The 21,532-nt window shown below is 35.5% G+C and overlaps 2 protein-coding genes across 2 annotated transcripts; one reads left to right on the forward strand and one right to left on the reverse strand.

Moving 5' to 3' along the window:
* Positions 1–3,586: 3,586 nt before the first annotated feature.
* Positions 3,587–5,411, reverse strand: LOC125196572 (protein DETOXIFICATION 51-like). Its single transcript, XM_048095141.1, has one exon. It carries the CDS (start codon positions 5,357–5,359, stop codon positions 3,794–3,796), a length of 1,566 nt encoding a protein of 521 aa, XP_047951098.1. The 5' UTR covers positions 5,360–5,411; the 3' UTR covers positions 3,587–3,793.
* An 11,464-nt stretch (positions 5,412–16,875) lies between these two features.
* On the forward strand, positions 16,876–20,664 carry LOC125197124 (probable glutamate carboxypeptidase LAMP1). Its single transcript, XM_048095829.1, has 12 exons — positions 16,876–17,935; positions 18,332–18,399; positions 18,606–18,687; positions 18,778–18,870; positions 18,962–19,114; positions 19,185–19,253; positions 19,337–19,424; positions 19,495–19,578; positions 19,660–19,748; positions 19,887–20,003; positions 20,066–20,200; positions 20,351–20,664. The coding sequence occupies exons 1-12, from the start codon at positions 16,961–16,963 to the stop codon at positions 20,531–20,533; spliced, it is 2,136 nt and encodes a 711-aa protein (XP_047951786.1). The 5' UTR covers positions 16,876–16,960; the 3' UTR covers positions 20,534–20,664.
* The last annotated feature ends 868 nt before the right edge of the window (positions 20,665–21,532 follow it).

Genomic DNA, 21,532 nt, shown 5'->3' on the forward strand with positions numbered 1-21,532 from the left:
TAAGTTTCTCACTCATTAATGATAATGAAAGTAATAGAATTTTAATTGGTACGTATAATAAACTATGTACAACCAATATTAGACTTATTTCTATAATTAATTCAAATGACGTTTATTTTCAATAAATGTATGATGTTACATATATCCACTTGACATGCTATTGTTTCTAATAATGAATAGAAATTTCAACGTTTATTTGATAACCAATATTGTTCCTCTTCTATATTAATTAATGTTTGCGTGCATTGATTAAATTAGTTGTTGAATGTATATAAATAAAGAGACAAGACCTTATGTAAACAGTACATTAGTCTACGTGGATAATGACATCTCCTTTTATAAGGCATGCACAATTCTAAACAAGAATCATCGGTTAAGTCAAAATTACAATTTTTTTATATAAAAATATACTATCACAACAAATTAAACATATAATGAAACATAATCAACTATATTGAAGATGTAATGTAAATTTTTGAACATTATATTGAGCAAAATCAACTTAATCAAGGTAAGAAAATCATTTGAATTATACATAAATAAAATATGAGATTACCTATTCCAAAAACTTAGGAAAATTTTCATTAAGGTTTGATTATTATATGAATTCACTTCTTTTATTTGAATTATTAATAAAGAAAATATTTATATACATGTCTCCCTCTCCAATCATAATGTTTACTTATAACTTATCACACACATATTTTGTATGTAGTGCACACTAATGAATAACACATAAATAACGGCCATACATTTTATTTTTTTGGCTTTTCTCAAATCTTATCTAAGATTTTTCTACGCCATTCAAGAGGGTCCCTCGTTTAATAATTTGACCTTCAAATGAGGTATAACTTTGAATATTATTTAGTATTTTTTTTTAAAAAGAAAACGAAAATTTTGTAAAAATCAAGAAAATCCAATTGAAAAACATACAAAATTGGCAGAAAGTTTTTCTACAAATTTGCAACAAAATGTGATGGATATGAATCATGTGATGGGAACGGGCCGGGCCCCAGTAGATTCTAAACCCCAATTTTTTCTGAGCTTACAACGTGTATAGCCTCAGTATCCACGTTGTATATATATGTTTGTGTATAATTTGATTGATATTGCCATATTGGTCTAATAATAATTTTTTTAACATATAAAATTGGTTCAGAAAACACATGAGGGATATAATATTCATATACTTAGTATTGTTTTTTAGCAGTTCGTAGTGAGTGTTTTTCTGCAACGATTCTATGTCCGAAATCGACGATAAAATGTAATTTAGTTGGTGAAATGTTTCTCTTTGTTTATATATTTTTTGTATGATAAAAAACAAGCTCTAGACTCTCAAATGGCCGAGCTCAAAGTTCAATAGTAGATGCGAACAATGAAAACCAACTGATAGGCAACACAAAGGCAAATAACAACACCAAAGGCTAGACGACCGCAATAAATAGTACCTGCAAAAATAGTAATCACCCAGTTGTGAGCCGAATCATCTTTTTGGTGGAAGCATTGAGTTTGCCCAGATGCTAATGTCGTTGAAATTTTCAAACATATGTTACAGTTAAAGGGAAGTTCCGAGCACCAACCACTTATCCAAGTTTCGAGACGATAGAAGAGTCACTTCTTCTCGAACTCCCAATTGAGATCGAAACTTTGGAATGCAACTTTATTGCGGATGTCCCATTTGGACCATAATATGACATAGAACTGTGTCTGTGCTGATGTCCAAGTTCGCTTTGCATAGTCTCTGAATGGGGCACCGAGCCAAGAAAGAAGACATGTCTTTAATTAATAAATCGAAAGTTCAAACCACCGTAATCACATACTAAATGAGGATGCAATATTGATTTTCTTTAATATTAATAAAAATAAGTTGATGATGATATGCAAAAATTGAAAATAGGAGTAGTGGGGTTTGGAAGGCACAAGAAATGCAATAGTAGGAGGAAAATCCCTGCCACACCATTGCCTCTGCTTCTTATTTTACAGACAACAAACTTATATGTTTCCCTCTCATTTGATACAATTTCACATCAATATTTTAGGTGAAGCAGTGAAATGTTTTCATAATTATTTTACACCAAATTTTGCGACAAAATTATTGCAGCTTGATTAGACAAAATCCTTCTTAGAGATTATCATCGAAATGACAACAATTAAATTTGACCCCTTATTATTATTATAAAAAAAACTAAATGTAAACTGTATTCTATTGTAAAAAATATTTATGATGAAAATTAAAAGATGAATATTTCAATGTATAAAGAAAGTAAGCGGTTAATTCCAATGCTTTGGATCCAAATAAATTATTGATGATTTGTTTTTATATAAGTTGGGAATGTCATGTGCGTGACTGCTTCGAACTAGTTTACACTTCACGACAAAGTTAAATAAATAAATGAAAGTGACTTTTAATTCTGTAACGACATAAGACTATAGTTAAGAGATTATATAATTTCCAGTGACTCACATCAATTATGTAAGACAATAAATATAAGGTTTTATATATTAAATGATTTTTTTTCTTTTAATGAATTAGTCTTTTGAGATATTTTATTTTGTTTGATATGTAATATTGATAATTTTATTAAAAGATTCGATAGTTTGGAATGGCAGCTCATGGAGTTACACCCATGGAATGATGACCTAACCTTGACTCTAATCAAGGTGAATTCATGATGAAATTATCTTTAATCAAATAATCACTCAACATTGGATTTCATTTTCTCAATCATTATCTAATTAAGCTAATTTCTTGAACTCTCATTATATCCAAGTTTGGTTCCAACTTCCAAACTCCAAAGGGTATGACAACAACACAATGCATGTTTCATATCAAGGGACAATTCAACATCAGGTTGCTATCCGCAATTTATACATGCACTCTAGGTAGATTGACATAGAATCAACGACACATCCAAAAAAATGTAAATTGTGGGGTTGGACACAGTGAAAAAGGTCGACACTGACGTCAGGAGATGGAGGCAGTCAGGCAGTGCAACGATTGTCGTTCAAAATGGGTGACATACAAAGCACAAAAGTAAACACCAATCTCATAAGATTTGTATGGAACTGCTACAACGTACGTGGATCTGCAACAACTCTAAAAAACCAGATTTAATAGAATTTTTCCAGCCCTCGTGGGCGGCAGTGGATCGGTCGGCCCCAACCCCACAGGATCCGTCTTTGCTTAGAATAAGAGATCAATTAAAAACATGAGAACTTTATAACAAAGGAAAATTATTCTACTCCCTTATCTGTTTTGAAATTTAATTCGTAATATATAAGTGCAATTTCTTGTTATTCATTACTCAATATTTGTTGTTCTTTCTTGGCGTATGTTTACTTGAGTTTTCAAATGTACTTTTTAAAAATCCGTCGAATTCTATATGTTTTATTTATGTCAAATACGCAGTATATACTTACTTATCACACCAATAATATTTCGAATTAAATATACTTACAAAGTTTGTATAAGCGGCTGTAGATGACTAAAGTCAAAAAACACTATGATTAGTGACCAATTATAAAGGTAAAAGGCCATTTAAATAAATATCCCTACATGTATACTTCCAATAAAATTGAAATAGGCAAGATATTTAAAGTTGAAAAAGGGGAATAAAAAATCTCATATACCACTCATCTTGATTTTCCATTTTTACAAAAATATATCCAAATCCCCCCAAAAAAATCACTGATTCACTCACAGCAGAGCTCGAATTAGAATGGGAATAAAAAATAAAATTAGAGGAAATAAAATTCCTAGTGAAAAAATTACATTAGATTTGGATTTCAACAATCACGATGACGCCACGGAAACGCAAATCAAGGGCCGCCCGTCCTCCACGTCAGCCTCACGTGGCAGTGCCGCGTCAGCACATCCGGCGGCGCACGTGAGCAGCTGCGCCCTCATCGCCTCGTACTCCCAGTTGGTGGTCCCCACCACATACAGCATGAGCCCGGCGCAGCACACTTGGGCCGAGAGGAGCCCGATCCACAGCCCGCAGAAGCCCACCCCGAGCATGAACCCGAGCCCGACCGCCACCGGCATTCCGACCAGGTAAAACGCGCCGAGGTTCACGTTCGCCGCCGTCGACGGCCGCGCCGTCCCGCGCACGACCCCGCACCCGACCGTCTGCGGGCAGTTCCCCAGCTCGCAGAGGCCGAGTATGGGCAGGGCCGCGGCCGTCAGACGGACGACGTCCGCGTCCGCAGTGTACATCCTGGCCCAGGACGTCCGCACTGCGGCCGCGAACGCCATCGCGGACACGCCCATCAGCCCGGCCAGGAATATCGATATGACGGCCGAAATCCGGGCCTTCCCCGGCCGGTTCGCGCCCAGCTCGTTCCCCACCCGGGTCGACACCGCCAGACCCAGGGACGAGGGGAACACGTACAGCAGCGACGTCGTTTGGATCAACACTCCCATCGACGCGACAGTCGCTCTGGGGTCCGCCAGCAGACCGCAGAGCACTATCATGATCTCGTACCACCACCACTCCAGACAGACTGAGACGCAGCTGGGCGCCGCCAGGCGCGCCAGCGGCGCCCAGCCGCGGACGCAGTCCAGGGTCGGCCGCGTCCACGCGGCCGACCCGCGGACCCAGGCCGCCAGCGCGGCCAGGGCGGCCGCGTTGGACGCGGCCGAGGCCGCGGCCACCCCGGCCGCGCCGAGGCCGAGGCGGGAGACGAGGAGGAAGTTGAGGGGGAGGTGGAAGGCGGCGCCGACGAGGGAGGCGACGGTGAGGGGGTGGTTGATGCCTTGGGCGCGAAGGTAGATTCTTATGGGGTGGAAAATGGAATTAGTGATGAGATCAGGGAGGGAAAAGAGAAGATATGTGTGGGCCAGGGCGGTGATGCTGGGGTCTTGGTGTAAATAGAGAAGAATACTGGAAATGTTTAGCCAAAGAAAGGCAATTGGGATGGAGCAAAGGAGGAGGAAGAGTATAGAGCGGTGGAGAGTGAGGGAGAGAAGCTCCGGCCGCTTCGCGCCGAAGGCTTGGGAGCATAGCGGCTCCATGCCGAGGGCGAGGCCGGAGAGGACGGAGTAGCCGGTGATGTTGGCGAAGGCGATGGCTAGGGCGCCTGCGGCGAGCTCTGCTTCGCCGAGGCGGCCTAGAAAGAGCATGGAGAGCATGGAGCGGGAGTAGAGGACAAGAGCCGTTAGAGCTATAGGAAAGGCGAGGGAGAGGAGGGATTTGGCCTCGGAGGCCACCTCGGAGGCGGTGATCCGAGGTGGCGGGGGTTTGGTGGGGGGCTTGAGGGAAATGAGGTCGAGGTAGAGGTGGCAAGGCGGCGGAGGAGGCGGAGGAGAGGGGTAGTGTTTGTGGTCGGAGAGAGGAGGGATGGGGTTGGGATTGCACATATTATGGAGGAGATTTGTTTACTTAAAAAAAACTTGCAATTGTGTGTTTTTGTTGGAGGAGTGTGATATATATAATACTATGGGATTGCACATTAGTGTATGTGTATATGTATTTGTGTATCTCTAATGTCAGTCACTTTGAGCAGAGGAGATCTTATTATAAATATACTTTTTTCATACAAGGGGTGGTGGGATTATTTTTTTACCAATTTTAGTTGTGTTACAAAGAATGAAAATATTTGTATTGTTTTGTTTCCAAATTTACAGGCTATATGTTGTGATATTTGTCCAACTTTGATTTTGAAAATTATATTTGCGGGAATTAGAGGTGGGGTGGGTGGGGCAGGGTGGGGGTGAGAGGTGGCATGCTCTTTTTGGAATTGAAATGGGAGAGTGTGTGTTTTAATTTAAATTTTATTTTTGTGTTATTTTTGTGCTTGTTTTTTGTGGATTTGTTAGTTTATGAGGGAGCAGTTTGGTAGTCCCCATAGACTGCAATTTCCAATAATATATGAATGTGAAAAAATGGGTATTTTTACGAGAAATATTTACTGGTGTGTCTTGATCATTCATGGCCCTTTGGCTCAGTGCCAAAGCCAGTGCACAACTACATATGAATTCTCCATTAGCAAAATTTACAAAGAAAAAGTGTTAATTATAAGTTTTTTTGGGTGAGGTGATTTTGGTTTTATTAATTACATATTGTGGCATTAATTTAGGGTTTTTTGGAAAGAAATTCAATTAATCATGTACAAAATAATACTCCTAAGGCAAGCTGGATAAGTGTCAGTCCAATGAATTGGACTCGAACAATGTAAGAAGTGTGCATGTGTTAAAATAGTTTTGGTACAACAATATCTAATGATTAAATAAGTTTATTAATATTAAGGCTTGTTTGTTGTGTAAGATAAGATGTGATCATGGATTTATCATGTTTGGTTCACATTATTAAAATATAAATAAGATATAATCCATGGTTTGGTATGATATATTATAAGTTCATATAAAATATTAGTGATAACTAAGATTCGTATTAATTATATTATACTAGCTCATTTGAATTATAACGGGTCGTATGTATAAATATATTATATAGTTCACTCGTACCAAACGAGCCTTAGTATATTTTAAAAATCCTTTTTATGTAAAAAATGAAGTAGAAAAATCTGATTAATGATTTATATTATCTAGTGAATTTCGTATAAAAAAATTAAATTGACATCAAGTTAAATGGAGTATTAATTTATCATTATTACTTACACCATATACTAGCAAAATAGAGTACATTTTTTTAACGTCAGACAAAAACTAACTAAATAAATTTCATGTAGACATTACACAATCTACGTACATAAATAAATGTACGAATTGCAGAAATTCAGTGATTTTCTAAAATTGTTAGGGAACAACATTTTAGCAAATAGTACAAGAAAATTTCAGAAATTAGCACACGTCTAATTTTGTATAGTAAATAAAATATAAATACACACATGTATTCCAACTCATCACAAAACGACTTCCAAAATTTAGAAAAAGTTGCCAGAGGGTATATATATAGATAAAAATTCTATGGTATGTGAATTTTTGAATTATACTATTTGATAAAAGTAAATAAGATAGAGGACGATATAATATGTAATTTCGTATGAAATAATAATAATATGATTATATGGTGAAATTCCAGCACAATACATGATTGTCTCCATTTTCCACACATGGGATGTGGCCATCACAAGACAAAAGCTTCAGCTTTCCATTTTGGAGCTTCTCAAAATCGGATGTCATGTTTAGTAATTTGCATACCTAATAACAATTGTACATATTATGCCAATAATGGACTCGAAACATTTTACAATAACATACTCCAAGAGTGTGGTCGAGTGGTATGAGATTTGTTCATCCTTAATCAAATAGTCAGGTAATTTATTTTTGGGTATGGAGCATTGTCTAATTTAATCTTTAGGTCAGTTGTCCCACTCTTCAAAATACTAACAAATCAGCACATAATATAGTCACATAGTCTGTCGGTGATTACTCTTGGTCTAACCCCCAGGAAAAGAATTTATATCATAAATGGAAAATCAAATGAGAAAAAAATAATATCCCACTTGGGAGAAAAGAATAAGAAACAAAAAGAAGAAAATAATTCCAAATTGGCAATAAAATTTGCTATAGATAAAAATGTCTATAATCACACTATATTCATCCTCCTTTCTTCGAATCCCTACATTATCACAAGTTTTCGAAAAACTTTCAACCTTCTATTAAAACTCTGCCCCGTGAAAAAACTAAAAACGTGTGTGAATTGACCTAGTGGTGTACTAGTAGTTAATATATTTGAGATTTAAAGGTTTCGGGTGGGTTTGAGTCCATCTTGGCACGGCCTATAAATTTCTCTATCTGCCTATGAAAAATGAACATAAAATATTGATTATAGTTTATCGAATAAATCGCCTTTATGCATCATTCCCCTGCCTTAATTGTATACAATCCTCACAAGAGGCCCAAGAATTTAATGAGGAAAATAGATAACAATGATTTTACAAGAATTTAATGAGGAAAACTCTAAATATGGAGAAAATCCTATTGTGAGACCATTTCTTCACTTAAAATGCATCTACCAATATTTTTGTGTAAAGCATCTGCCCTCATTATCACACCACATTCTTCGTGGTGAAAGGAATCATAAATTTAAAATATACTACTAGTATTAACTAAATTTAAAAAAGCACTAATATCCTAATCAAATTTTGGTTTCAAGATGAAAAATTCATTTCTTTCTTATTCTCCGAAAATTTGGGAATAAAATCATGCCACTATAAATAAAAATACTTTTATTAAATTATTTTAGAAGTTAAAATCTAAATGGAATAATTATTTGCTGATTAACAAAATAAATAATTCTAATTAAAAAACTATGTATCCAACTCTCAAGATATCAATTTTTTTTAAAAAAAAATTTCAGTTTACATACACAAATTGAGAAATAGAGCATATATTTGATTTCAAGGTATGAATACGTGCACTTTCTGTTTCATTGAAAGAGATGTGCAAATTATAGTCATGATCTGTCTTTATCCGACATGTTTTTTTAGTGTAATTCCATACATATATTGGGATTGCAAACAGAGGATTTAGACATGATTTTTCCATAATCGTGGGAAATTTGACCACGAAATTAGGATGATGTGAAAAGAGACCATGTCTCGTTATTTTTCATTCACTTTGGATCTGTTTATTTCGCTACAAAATTAGGATTAGTATCATTATGTAAATAAAAACCATATATTTTTATAAAAAAAATAGAATTAGTATCATCTTTTGACGAGTATTTTTTTAAAAAAAAATCTATAAATAAACTTATACTAGGTGTTTTTGTGTGTTTCATAAATATGGAGTAAAAACTTAAGAAAATTTGTAAGGATGTCATATTTAATCAATTTTTGTCGCATTTGTTGCAGACAACATGCATGAATTAATTTAATATTGATAATTAATGCATAATGTCAAAAAAACAATCTAAACTTTCCCTATTTTCAAACGAATAAAAGTTAAATTGATTGCAATATTGATTTTTTCGAAAATGCTGCATACGATTTTGACCACCGAAGTGCAACTTTTGAATATAGGATCGTGTTGGAAAAAAAAAGTCAAAAATGTCCGTATTTCATAATTAAATCATTTAAATGGAACATATTATAAGGTACATTCAATATTTAATACTCATATAATATATTAAATTTTTTTTAAATTTATCTATGGATAAAACTAATTACACATAAGCTGAAACTGTTAAATACCATCTTTTAGAAATATGGATGTTATTTTAGTCCGATATCATAATTTATGTGAATAAACTAGTAAGTTAATATAATTAGGACTCGTTTGATAAAAAAAATGAGATATGAAAAGATAAGTAAAATAAGGTTAGAAATACGGGCTTTATGTCAAGATATGCAAAAATATAATTTATTTTGGTTGATGTTTGATTGAAAAGAAATTATCTATTTTTGTAAAGTATATTATATAACATGGCTTAACTTGATAAATTGGTAGGTTACATAAACATGGTTAAAGTTATAATTTTGTTAAGATTGGTTAGGGCCCTTGTCTTATATTGGGCTTTGAGTTAAGCTTATCTATGATATCAAACCTTTAGAAATGTTCATATACAATTCTCTATCTTGGTATTACTAACTTATTAAACACGCCCTAAACAATTACAATTGAAATTTTAAATTAAAGCACCATTAATTTTTAACTCGAATTATCCATAACCTATAGTCCGCAATTCAAGAGTGTTGAATTTCTACGAATGCAAACAACAACTAAATCAAAAACATAAATGCACCAATCGTCAATTTTCAAAAATAAAAAATTTCCAAACAATTGAAGCCATAAAGAAAAAATAAATATAGAAAATCCATGTTTATATTAACTAAATCTGTTTGATTGGTGACTTCACTGCTGAGATCAGAGGAATTTGCTGCTTATCACTAGAATCCAATCTAACACTCATACCACAAACTGTTAGATCTCAGATCTTATATTATTTCTCTTAAAATCAAACACATATAACCAATGTATTATGTCACATATTTTTTAAAATATTAATTGTGATTTATAAGTGGGTTCATGTCCAGATAAATCAGACAATATTCACATTGTTCCCTATGGGACTGCAACCAATATTTCTAGGAATATTGTCACTCACTAAAAGTACATCCTCACAGGATCACTTAAATTTTAAAGTATTAATTATAGGAATATGTAACTGGATGTTTCAAATCAATGATAATATAGAATATTTTGTTGAGAAATCAAGATAATCCATTAAAAATATATACATCCAAGAACAGCTGTGTTACATATGTCTATATAGGGTTTGGCTACTATAAAATAAATGATCATTTATAATTTCATAATTTCATATTTCAACCAAAATATAGTACTACTATATAATTATTTTTCTTTTAGTGAGCTGGAGAAGACCTGGCTTCCTAAATTGCTCATTCTGAGCTGCTAAATTTCTTTAATCCGGTCTCTTTATTTTGTATTTGAATTAAAATAAAAAATAATTTTATATAAATTTCAAGATATTACAAAGAATTGTGGAAAATCTCGTCACAATTGACGTGTAACATCTTATTATATGCTGTCAACAAATTTCATAATATACCAAAAAGTATGTCGCATATATGAAGCTTTTTATTTTTTTTATTGGCTAAAACGTCCAAGTACAAAAAGATGTAAAAAGTGCAAAAGTTATTGCGGCCGGTGCTAAACATACTAGGAAATAAATTATGTCTTGTTATATTCTTGGTGTTTGATTTGATTTGCAATTATCTTTTGAACTCTAAAAATATTGTTTCTTTTGAAGTTAGTGTAAGAATTGAAAATCATTATTAGCTCTTCCATTTTGAATTTGGACGCTAGAAATTAGAATGACTAATTTTTTTTTAATACTAAGTAAAAATGATCATTCGTGTTTCCAACTATACCATAACTCTAGTTTTAGAAAATGTTGATGTCTCAACTAAAATTAGGGAATACAAATAGAAGTGTACTAGAAAAACAAAAAATTAAGATAATTTATTCTCAACTTATAGACGCTTTCCTTATATTTAAAATTTTTCAAATTTTTTTAACGCAATTAGTTGCGTCTCTATATTTATTCCATTAAAGGATAGGAGTACTAAATTTTTTCGATATCTATAATAAATATATTTAATTGATGGGTGAATGTAGTATTTGGACAACCTTTTTAGAAATTTCATTTAAAAAAGCTATACAAATATATTCCATCAATAAATTAACAAAAATACTAGTGATAAATTGATTTACGAAAGAAAACTAATCAAAAAATGTAATTTTTTTTTGCGATTTCACTTATTATCATGAGCACCAACCGTGATGAGGCGTTTACCCTGATTAATGAATCAAAGAAACACTCACATATGACAAACGGCAAGCAACATGTCCAAACTAACAAGAAACAAAGAAAACTCACAACACCAACAACAAAGCAACACTGTATTCTGCGGCCATCTAAAAACCACAAGAACCTAAACATACACACATGTGTATCGATACATATATTATTTTGTTTGTATTAAGGAAAGTGTGGTTGATCCAGTCCACAATTTTCAGTTTTCACACATGCTTAAGGTGAGTTGAATGGTGAAGCACCTTTGTATCATAAATATGAATGAATATTCTCTTATGACAATCTTTTTCACTTTTTTTTGGCTGACAGGTTAAGGCAAAGTTGTGAGATCAGTTAATGCATGTGAAAGTCCATTAGATTTACATGAATCAGAGATCTCTTTTTTTAGGTACAATCTTTAGAAGATGTGGTATAAAAGAGAACATGCATTTACTACAAATGGAAATCTCCATGTGTTTGTTTATTGGGAAAGGGCAAAGAAACCTCTGTCAGAGCAATCCACTTGCACACCACACATTTCTCCCACTTCTTCTTGCTCCATCACAAGATTTTCTATTCACAATTTGTCCATTCTTAAATTATTTGTAGTATAATACTCTTCCCACCATAAAAATAGACCATATTTCATTTTTCGTCCATTCTATGAAAATAGTACTCCCTCCGTCCCAGATAATTCGATCCAGTATTCCATTTCGGGCCGTCCCACATAATTTGTCCCATTTCACTTTTACCATTTTTGGTAGTGGACCTCATATTCCACTAACTCATTCCTACTCACATTTTATTATAAAACTAGTACTTTAAAAGTAGGACTCACATCCCACCATTTTTTTCAACTCACTTTCCATTACATTTCTTAAAACCCGTGCCGGGTCAAAGTGTCCTGAATCATCTGGGACGGAAGGAGTAGTTCATATCTACTTATGACAATTTTTTTTTCCTTATCTTTTACTTGAATATTTATGGGTCTCACTATCCACTACACAATTTCAACTATTTTTCTCATTTTCTCTTATTTTATCAATTATACATTAAAACGTGTATCAATCCTAAATGGTCTATTTCTATATTTCTATAGAACGGAGGGAGTATATACTTATGGCAATCATAAATGATCACTTCTAACAAATATTCATAAATGATCACTCCTAACAACTATTGAGTCTTTCATAGTATAATCTATATTTCCTATTATATTTTAATAAAGAATTTTTCTATATTTTGTTTTGGTGATAAGAGCTTTATAAAATGTACACTATAAATAATTGAAAAATGGTAGGGGCTTAAAGCCCCTTGTGCATAAGATTGTGTCTGCCACTAGTCTTTTCCAAATTATGGTTTATGGTTTAATAGGAACTTTCGTATAACAATCTATATAAAATATGAATGAAATTTGAAGATGTTATAAGAAAAAATTTGAAAAATTAGATGACATTAGCTACAATTATTCATCGCTTTCAATAATTTTGAAAAAGAATCATCTAGTAATAATAAATGTAGTTCATTTAGGTCATAGTTTCCCAACTAATCGGTATGGGATCCATTTTTCATTATTAGTGACATAATGTATATCAGATAAGATACAAAATTTCTTAAAACAATTCTTTATTGTTGACTTTCTTGATACAATTATCACCAAGTGCTAATGTCGTGATGATATTTACAATTAAAAAGAAAAAAAAACACGCACAAACGTGTGTGTATATATATATATATGTGTGTGTGTGCGCATTTTTTCTCTTCATAAAATTCACAAAAAAGTTACTATGATGCACCACAATTGTCTGATTGACCAATAAATTATTCTGCTAAACCAATAAATTATTTTTGTATCCCGCTTGTGTTTCACATAAACAGCTTATTTCTCTTATTAATTATGCAATTTCATAATCTAAGAAAGCTGTCACGATAGGAAATTGAATAATAATAATAACAATAATAATATAAAAATAAAGTGGCATACTTGAAAATTGCAAAAATAGATAGGAGTAGTTGTAAAATTAATGTACTTTATATTCTATTTGTCCACAAAATAGTTCTATTTTTTCATTTTCATCCTTCCATTAAATTAGTCTCATTTGTATTTATATAATTTTTTCTTTTTTATTCTCATACTTTACTCGTTTTTCTCTTTTATCTCATATTTTACATATTTGGCAGCAAAAGTTTTATTGTCCATGATGAGACTATTTTTTTGAAGAAGACCACATATATTTAGATATCTAAGAGCATCTCCAACGGCGGACGTCCGGTCGGACTTCCGCGACGGGCGACCGGGACGTCCGCCATTAGAACACATCGCCTCGGATACGGACGTCCCGTGAGGACGTCGGATATCCTCGGATATCCGCGTGACGGGAGCCATTGTGGCGTGGGTCGAACGTCCGACTTAAAATTTAATTTTTTTTTAAAACTCTATAAATACGGCTCGTTGAACTTTATTTCATTCACGGTCGGACGAGGACGAGGAGGAGTGAGAGCCGAGGGTTGTATTTCTCGACTTTTTATGATTATGTAATTTTTAACTTAATTATGTATTTTTTTTAAGTATTATGTAATTTTTTTTAATGAAGTATTTGAATTTTCCCGTATTCCGTATTGACATTTTAATTTCGTAAATTGGGTAATTGTGAATTTATTTTATTATGAGAAGTTCTAGTGGAAGTACTACATTGTGCAGTGGGATGGGAAGTCCTAGTGGGAAGTCCATGCCTTCTGTAATTAATATTCTCCACTTTGATGCATTTAATGCGCCTCTATATTTTTCCTAAATCCGTTGCAGTCTTATCAAAGTCTATATTTGCCCAATAATTTTTCTCATTATTGTGGTATCATTCAATTATTTTACACTAATTAATTATTATGGGTCGCTGACTAAATATAGCTGTCTCGTTTGAGGAGGTAAAATTTACAAGTTGGAGTTGAAAAAAGAAAAAATCAACACTTTTATCTCTTGCAAAGATCACATAATCTACCAACAATAATTCTGTGTTCTACTATGATTAGACTTCCAAATCCTTGCGAATCCAATATTAATCATTCCTTAGTTTTGAATTAGTGATTTGATGATGTTAATGACTTAATGGTGTATTATTAAAATAAAAATATCGATTTTATCTCCTTGTCAACACAAGTTATGATTATATTGTCAAAATAGTGCATGTTGTTGACTCAAATATTGATTAATTTATGTTTCTTTATTTTATTTTTCAACTAATGGTGAAACTCATCACCACCATCGAATAGTTTAAATAGATCAAAAATTCAAGATGGACCCATTTGAGATTTTTTGTTGTTCAAGAATGATAAATTGTGGGCGCATGCATAATTAGTTGAAAAAATGGAACGATTTATTCTATTTTGATTCGCATAAGTGTCATTAAATAGCTAGTTGGAAGAGATGGTCAAAGATAATATTTTCTAACTTAGGAAAGGAGAATGTAATAGTGGTCAAAGAAATACTTATTCCTATGTATAAATATTTGCAACATCACCTAATAAATTCCTCACATATATTTGCATAATCATTCATAAAAATATAATTGCACCAGGGGCAAGAGTGTTTGTCTTTTGTCTATAGTTGGTTCTCTTTTAAATTGATTCTATATTGGTACTAAGTTGAAATAAAATCAAAATTATACGACTATGGCAAGTGTTCAGACAAGCACAATAAGAAAAATATCGACAGAAGACCTTCAAGACGAAGCAAAAGAGACAAACCGCACGCGACAAATCAACAAAGCAGTAAAACCTAACCGTAAGTCAAACAAAGCAACAAAGTCAAGTAAAACAACAACCAATTCTTGAATTTGAGCCTCTCTTTTATATAAAAAAACTATTGATTTTAAGAAATTTAATTGGTGTGTATAATTATATTGTGATGAAGATAATAAAGTTCTCGGTTCCTTTTTCATTTCTTGCAACCATATAATGCTACAAATTTGACAAATTGATTCTTGATAGTCATCATGTGACAAGTCCTCTATGGTAAAAGAGTTTTTGACCTAAAACATAAGTAAATGGTGGGCTTGTGAATGAAGAAAGTTGCTTTTTTGAGAATGGTCTCCCAATCAATTTATGGTTCCACTTCATCAAGAAATGATTTCTTCAATCCTTTTTTCATGTGAAATTTGATCCTATCACTTATTACGATTATGCATTTTAAACTTGTTTATATTGGAGTTGACAAATATCAATATTAGTCAATATATACTCATAATAAACACACATGTAATATCACCAAAGTGTTAGTGCCTAAAATGATTTATTTTCTCTAGATAAGTTCCCAAATCCTTACATTTTGTTCGTTCTGTTATTTCTTGCTATTTCTAATAGATGAAAACATTTATCTTCCATCTAATTTGGCAAGAAAAATAAAATAAATGCATTGTGCAAAATAAAAATGACTTTACTAACATACCTATGTTAAGAAAAAAAAATCAAATAAACATTGATTATAATTAAGACTACTAAAAAGAATCAGAAATTATTAATATCAACCTAAACAAAATAATATGTTGGAAAACGGAAAGAGATTTATAAGATTTATTTGCATGTAAATGCACAATTTTCGACATTATTTTGTTTTTTTTATTCAATTTTTTTAATCTAAATATATGAACTTTAGTTTTTTCCTGGAAACTAATTTTTGTCCAGCTGACGTGTTCGTCGTCGCCGACAACTAAAACGACGTCATTTTGTAAAATAAGTATATGAACTTCCGATATTTTCTGTTAATTTTCCTCAAATACACAACTTGCCAAACTTTAGGACACATTTCCATTTTCCAATGATTAATTAGAAAAGCTCAAATTCTGGTTTCAGACTGTATTCTGTATATTAATATTGGGCCCGATAAAGTAAACTTGACACGAACCAATCAGAATGTTAAAATTCTAAATAAAATTTTGACCCATTTTTCTTGTGCTCGACTATTAAATGGGTCGTAATATAAGCTTATACAACTAAAGTAGTAGTATTTTTGTGACATATATCACATATTAATTGGGCTATTGTTTCCCAAACGTGTCTTCACAAATATTGGTAGGTCACATATGATTGAATTGTTACGAGGCCCAATAATCCGATAAATTTGCTAATAACCCTAATAAGCCTAACTACGAAACTCGATGGACGGGACCATAATTTTTATATTTAAATTTTAATCTGATTGGCTGACTAGTTAGTTGGAAATATCTACCTCAGAAAGTCAATATATAATACTCCCTCCGTCCACGAATAGAAGTCTCATTTCCTTCCGGCACAAGTTTTAAAAAATGTTAAGAAAAGTGATTGAAAGATAATTAATGGAATGCGTTGGTGGAACGTGGAACCTTTTACAATTTATGGAAATAAAGAACTGAGACTCTTATTTGCGGACAGTCCAAAATGGCAAAACGGGAGTCGACAAAGGAAGTATCCGATTGAAATTTTCTAATTGAAAAAAGTAACTACACTCAATTAGCCTATAATAATTTAAATAAAACTGACCTGGAATCCAATTTTACAAGTTTTAATATTCCCTAAATTCCAAAACAAACGTTACCTCAGTCCAGAAACTCCAAATTTCCGAAAAAATGCTCAATCAATCAATACTGAAGTGGACGCCTTCCCTCACTACATACTGAATCACAATACCGACAAAAACTTGTAAAATGGTGAGAACTAAATTCAAGAAATTTATGCACACAAAAATGTTGATTGCATCAGCAGCCGGCTTCATCACCATAGCCACCTCAATCTTCCTCACACTCCCCCAACCTCAACCTCATCCGCCCTCCTTCTTCCACTCCCTCTTCCTCTCCCAATCCGACAACAATTCCATCTCCCGCCACCTCCACACCCTCACCCTCCGCCCCCACATCGCCGGCTCCGACGCCAACGCCGCCGCCGCCGCCTACGTCCTCTCCACCCTCGCCTCCTACTCCATCCCCTCCCACACCGCCCCCTACTTCACCGCCCTCACCTTCCCCCTCCGCCGCTCCCTCACCTTAACCCCCCCGCCGCCGCTCCCGCCGCTCGAATTCTCCCTCCGCCAGGAAATCTACGCCGGCGACCCCTACGCCGCCGTCGCCGGCGAAGTCACGCCGACGTTCCACGCCTACGCGAAGTCCGGCGCCGCCAGCGGCCCGGCCGTGTACGCCAACTACGGCCGGGCCGAGGACTTCGCCGCCCTCGCCGCCGCCGGAGTGAACGTCTCCGGCGCCGTCGCGGTGGCGAGGTACGGCGAGATTTATAGAGGAGACATCGTGATTAACGCGGCGGCGGCCGGGGCCGCCGCCGCAGTGGTCTTCACCGACCGGAAGGATTACGGTGGGGAGAGGTGGTTTCCGGAGGAGCGGTGGATGCCGCCGAGCGGGGTGCAGGTGGGGTCGGTGTACACCGGCGCCGGCGATCCGACGACGCCGGGGTGGCCGAGCACGGAGGGGTGCGAGAGGGTCGCGGACGAGGAGGTGGAGGCGTCCGGGGAGGTGCCGCTGATTCCGTCGCTGCCGGTTTCGTGGGCGGACGGGGACGCGATTATGAGGTCGATGGGGGGACCGGTGGCGGACGAGGATTGGCAGGGAGGGAAGGATGCCGGGGTTTATAGACTTGGCCCGGGGCCCGGAGTTTTGAACTTGAATTATCAGGTTAGGAGCAGTTTGGTAGGATAGATAACTCATCCATCTTTATTAGAGTTATAATTTAAAATTTACTTCTCTGTTTAATAATACTAGAGTCATTTTGTCATTTTGGTACGTTCCATGGTAAAAGAGTCATTTTCCTTTTATGCGAAAGTCAACACATATTTTCACACCTATTTTACTCTCTCTTATTTTTTTTTTTATCTCTCTACCTTTTTCTCTCTTTATCTCTCTACTTTTTTCATTTTCCACTTTATTTTCCCTTTACTTAACTCACCTAACACAATTTTTCTTAATCTTTGTGCCGAAAAGAAACGCCTCCATTACTATGGAACCGAGGAAGTATGATTTTATCATATTTTGTTTATTTATCATATTTTCGTCTTTGTGTTGAATGTATAGGGAAAACAAGTGATAACCAAAATTGAGAATGTGATTGGGATCATCCAAGGATCAGAGGAACCAGATAGGTATGTTATTCCACTTTTATAAAATTGAATTTGAGGTTAGGAATTCCTAATATTTTGTTTGGTAAGTTGAAAAATTAACCAAGATTTGCTATAAACTTGAAGATGGTGAAGTGAATATTGTTGTGATCTAAAGGATGCATAATAAAATTCACAAAAGGATACAATTTTAATATCTATTGTTGACTTGTGTTAGAAGCAATTGGTAGGTATGTGATTCTTGGCAATCATAGAGATGCATGGACATTTGGAGCTGCAGATCCCAACAGTGGCACAGCATGTATGCTTGAGGTACTTACTTATAAACCATACTTAGTTTCTTAGAAGTTGGCTTTGATTCTCAAATCAGCTTATGATTAACTGTGTTCGACACGAATCAAGGTTGCTCGAAGAATGTGGAAGCTTCAGAAGAAGGGGTGGAAGCCGAGACGGACCATTCTCTTCTGCAACTGGGATGCGGAGGAGTACGGCCTGGTCTCTCTCCACCTCCACTAGTCCATTTCCCTCCTTTCCCACCGCGAAAACTCACAACTTTACTAACATCGAGTTGTGCTTCTCTTCTCAGATAGGATCGGTGGAATGGGTTGAGGAAAACAGACAGATGCTGGAATCACGAGCCGTGGCCTACTTGAACGTTGATGTTGCAGTTGCCGGACCTGGATTTGAGACCTCCGCAACTCCACAGCTTGATGAACTGCTTGTGCAATCTGCTAAGCAGGTGAAGTTAAATTTAATGGCAATAACTTGAAAAGTTGGATGGAAAATGTGAAGTTTGTGTGTTTTTTAAGGTTATGGATCCGGACAACTCATCACAGACGATTTATGATTCGTGGACTAGCTCGACAGGCGGTGCTAAGGTGAGTCCAGCGAAGTTTTCTTATTCGTTGAACTGGGGTCATACATGTCTGTTTCGTTGAACTGGATTTATGCATGTCTGGAGGTCGGGAGACTGGGAGGAGCAGGGTCGGATTATTCAGCGTTTGTGCAGCATATCGGTGTTCCTTCAGCCGATATTGGCATTGGCGGAGGTAAAATCAATTCATTCGAATATATAATCTTCACACTTGAACACAAAGTGGTGTCTTGAACTGCTCGCAGGTTATCCAGTGTACCACTCAATGTATGATGACTTTGTTTGGATGAGCAAATTCGGGGATCCGATGTTTCGAAGGCATGCTGCAGGTTAGTTTTGGTTGCCTTTCTAATCCAGGCATGAACAGGAGGAAATGTGTATCTTGTAACATGATGTCTGAATATTACCAGTGGCAAGTATTTGGGGTTTAGTGGCACTCAGGCTAGCGGACGACGTGATACTACCTTTCAACTACTTGTCTTACGCTCACGAGCTTCAGGTTCGTGCTTAATGCTTCTTTCTGTTAGGGCAAATTGTCGGAAAAAACATTCAGTTTGGTTGGATTTTAGTCCTTCCCGCAATTAGAAAATTGGCAAGAAAAAACCATGAGTTTCGCAATTGAATTCATGTAAAACAGATAAGTGCCGATGAATTGGAAGGTCAAGTGTTGCTCAAAGGCCTCACCATTGATCCCATGATCAAGTCCATCGATGAATTCAAGAAAGCGGCTATTCAGATAAATGATGAGATCAAGGTATGAGTTTCTCTCCCGTTTCAACGACCGCATCATATTTTGATGGATGCACAATCCGGCAGGCGCTGGAAGGAAGCTGGACAGCAATGTGGAAAGACGGTCAGAAGGTGCGAGAGGTGAACGACCGGCTCATGATGGCCGAACGTGCGTTCACAGACCGCGAGGGTCTTAAAGGAAGATCTTGGTATAAGCATTTGGTGAGTAGTAGTAGTATGTTTTTACTCTAAATCATTTCTGTCATAAACTGTATGTCGCAGTATGGAGCCTGAAAGGAAGTAAATCTATTTATTACATCCTGATTCCTAATATTCATATAAATATTTAGTTCCAACCCGATTCCATTTCAGGTCTATGCCCCAGCAAAGCACAATGACTATGGTTCTACGTTGTTTCCTGGTGTATATGATGAGATTGAGACAGCGAAGAGTGTGAATAGTACCGAGTCTTGGCGTGCGGTGCAGCACGAGATTTGGAGGGTGGCTAGAGTCATTAGGCAGGCTGCATTGTGCCTCAGAGCTGACCTGACATGAAAGTTTGGCTGTTTTGTTTATGATTGTTACAGATGGGTTGAAACAATTGTTATGTAATAGTCAAGTTCTTGATGTGTATAAACAAATAAACGATGATCACAATGATTGAACTTTCATTCTTGTTTGTCAAATTGTAGATTGTTATTGTGTACACGTATATGAAATAAAATGGTTGTTATTATAACAAATTTGGAGTTAAATTATTTGGATAGGTATTTATATGCACTCGGAGTTTGAGCTAAATGGATAAGAACGAAATTTTTTTGGCAGTTTCTTTTATTTTAGTTTTGAATTATTTGTATATCTCGAGATAATATGTGTCCCTCTCTCATCATTTACCTAATTATCAGCGCTGAGTGACTCGTGCACTGCCAAGGTTTATTGAACCGGCGGTTAAAATCATTTTTCTGCTATCAATGAAATCGAAAGAAAGACAAAAAAACCAGTGCCTTTCGTATATATCGAGACTCATAGCTTGATTCTTTACTCATTCCATATTGGAAAAAATTGCAGGAAATCGTTCGCGTAACCGTCGGTTACGGTTCCAAACCGAAATCATGAGAATTATCCGAACCAAAATCGTCGATTTTTGAACCGTGGTTCGATTCAAGTTCAAAAAATTTTGAACCGAAATCGTGCTGGACCGCTGGTTCCGGATGGTTCTAAACTGGAACTGTGAAAAACCATGAAATCAAGCCGGAACTGCAAAAATAGCAAAAAAAAGACGGTTTGGAACCGTGAAAAACCGTAAAAAACCGCCGGTTTGAAACCGTAACCGTGAAACACCCTTGCGGTTCAGTTCCGGTTCAACAATTTCCAAAACCGGAACCGGCGGTTCCGAACCGTAACCACCGGTTCCTGAACCGTGGGCACCTCTAGCACTGAGTGCTCCGCCAACGTTTTCGTATATTATAAAGTTTTTTAAAAAAATTATACTATGTTTTTTATAATTCTAATAAATTCTTATTTTTAGATATTTCATTGTTCTTAATTTGGATG

This window comes from Salvia hispanica, chromosome 6 (assembly GCF_023119035.1).
Source record: "Salvia hispanica cultivar TCC Black 2014 chromosome 6, UniMelb_Shisp_WGS_1.0, whole genome shotgun sequence".
Classification (NCBI taxonomy): Eukaryota; Viridiplantae; Streptophyta; class Magnoliopsida; order Lamiales; family Lamiaceae; genus Salvia; species Salvia hispanica.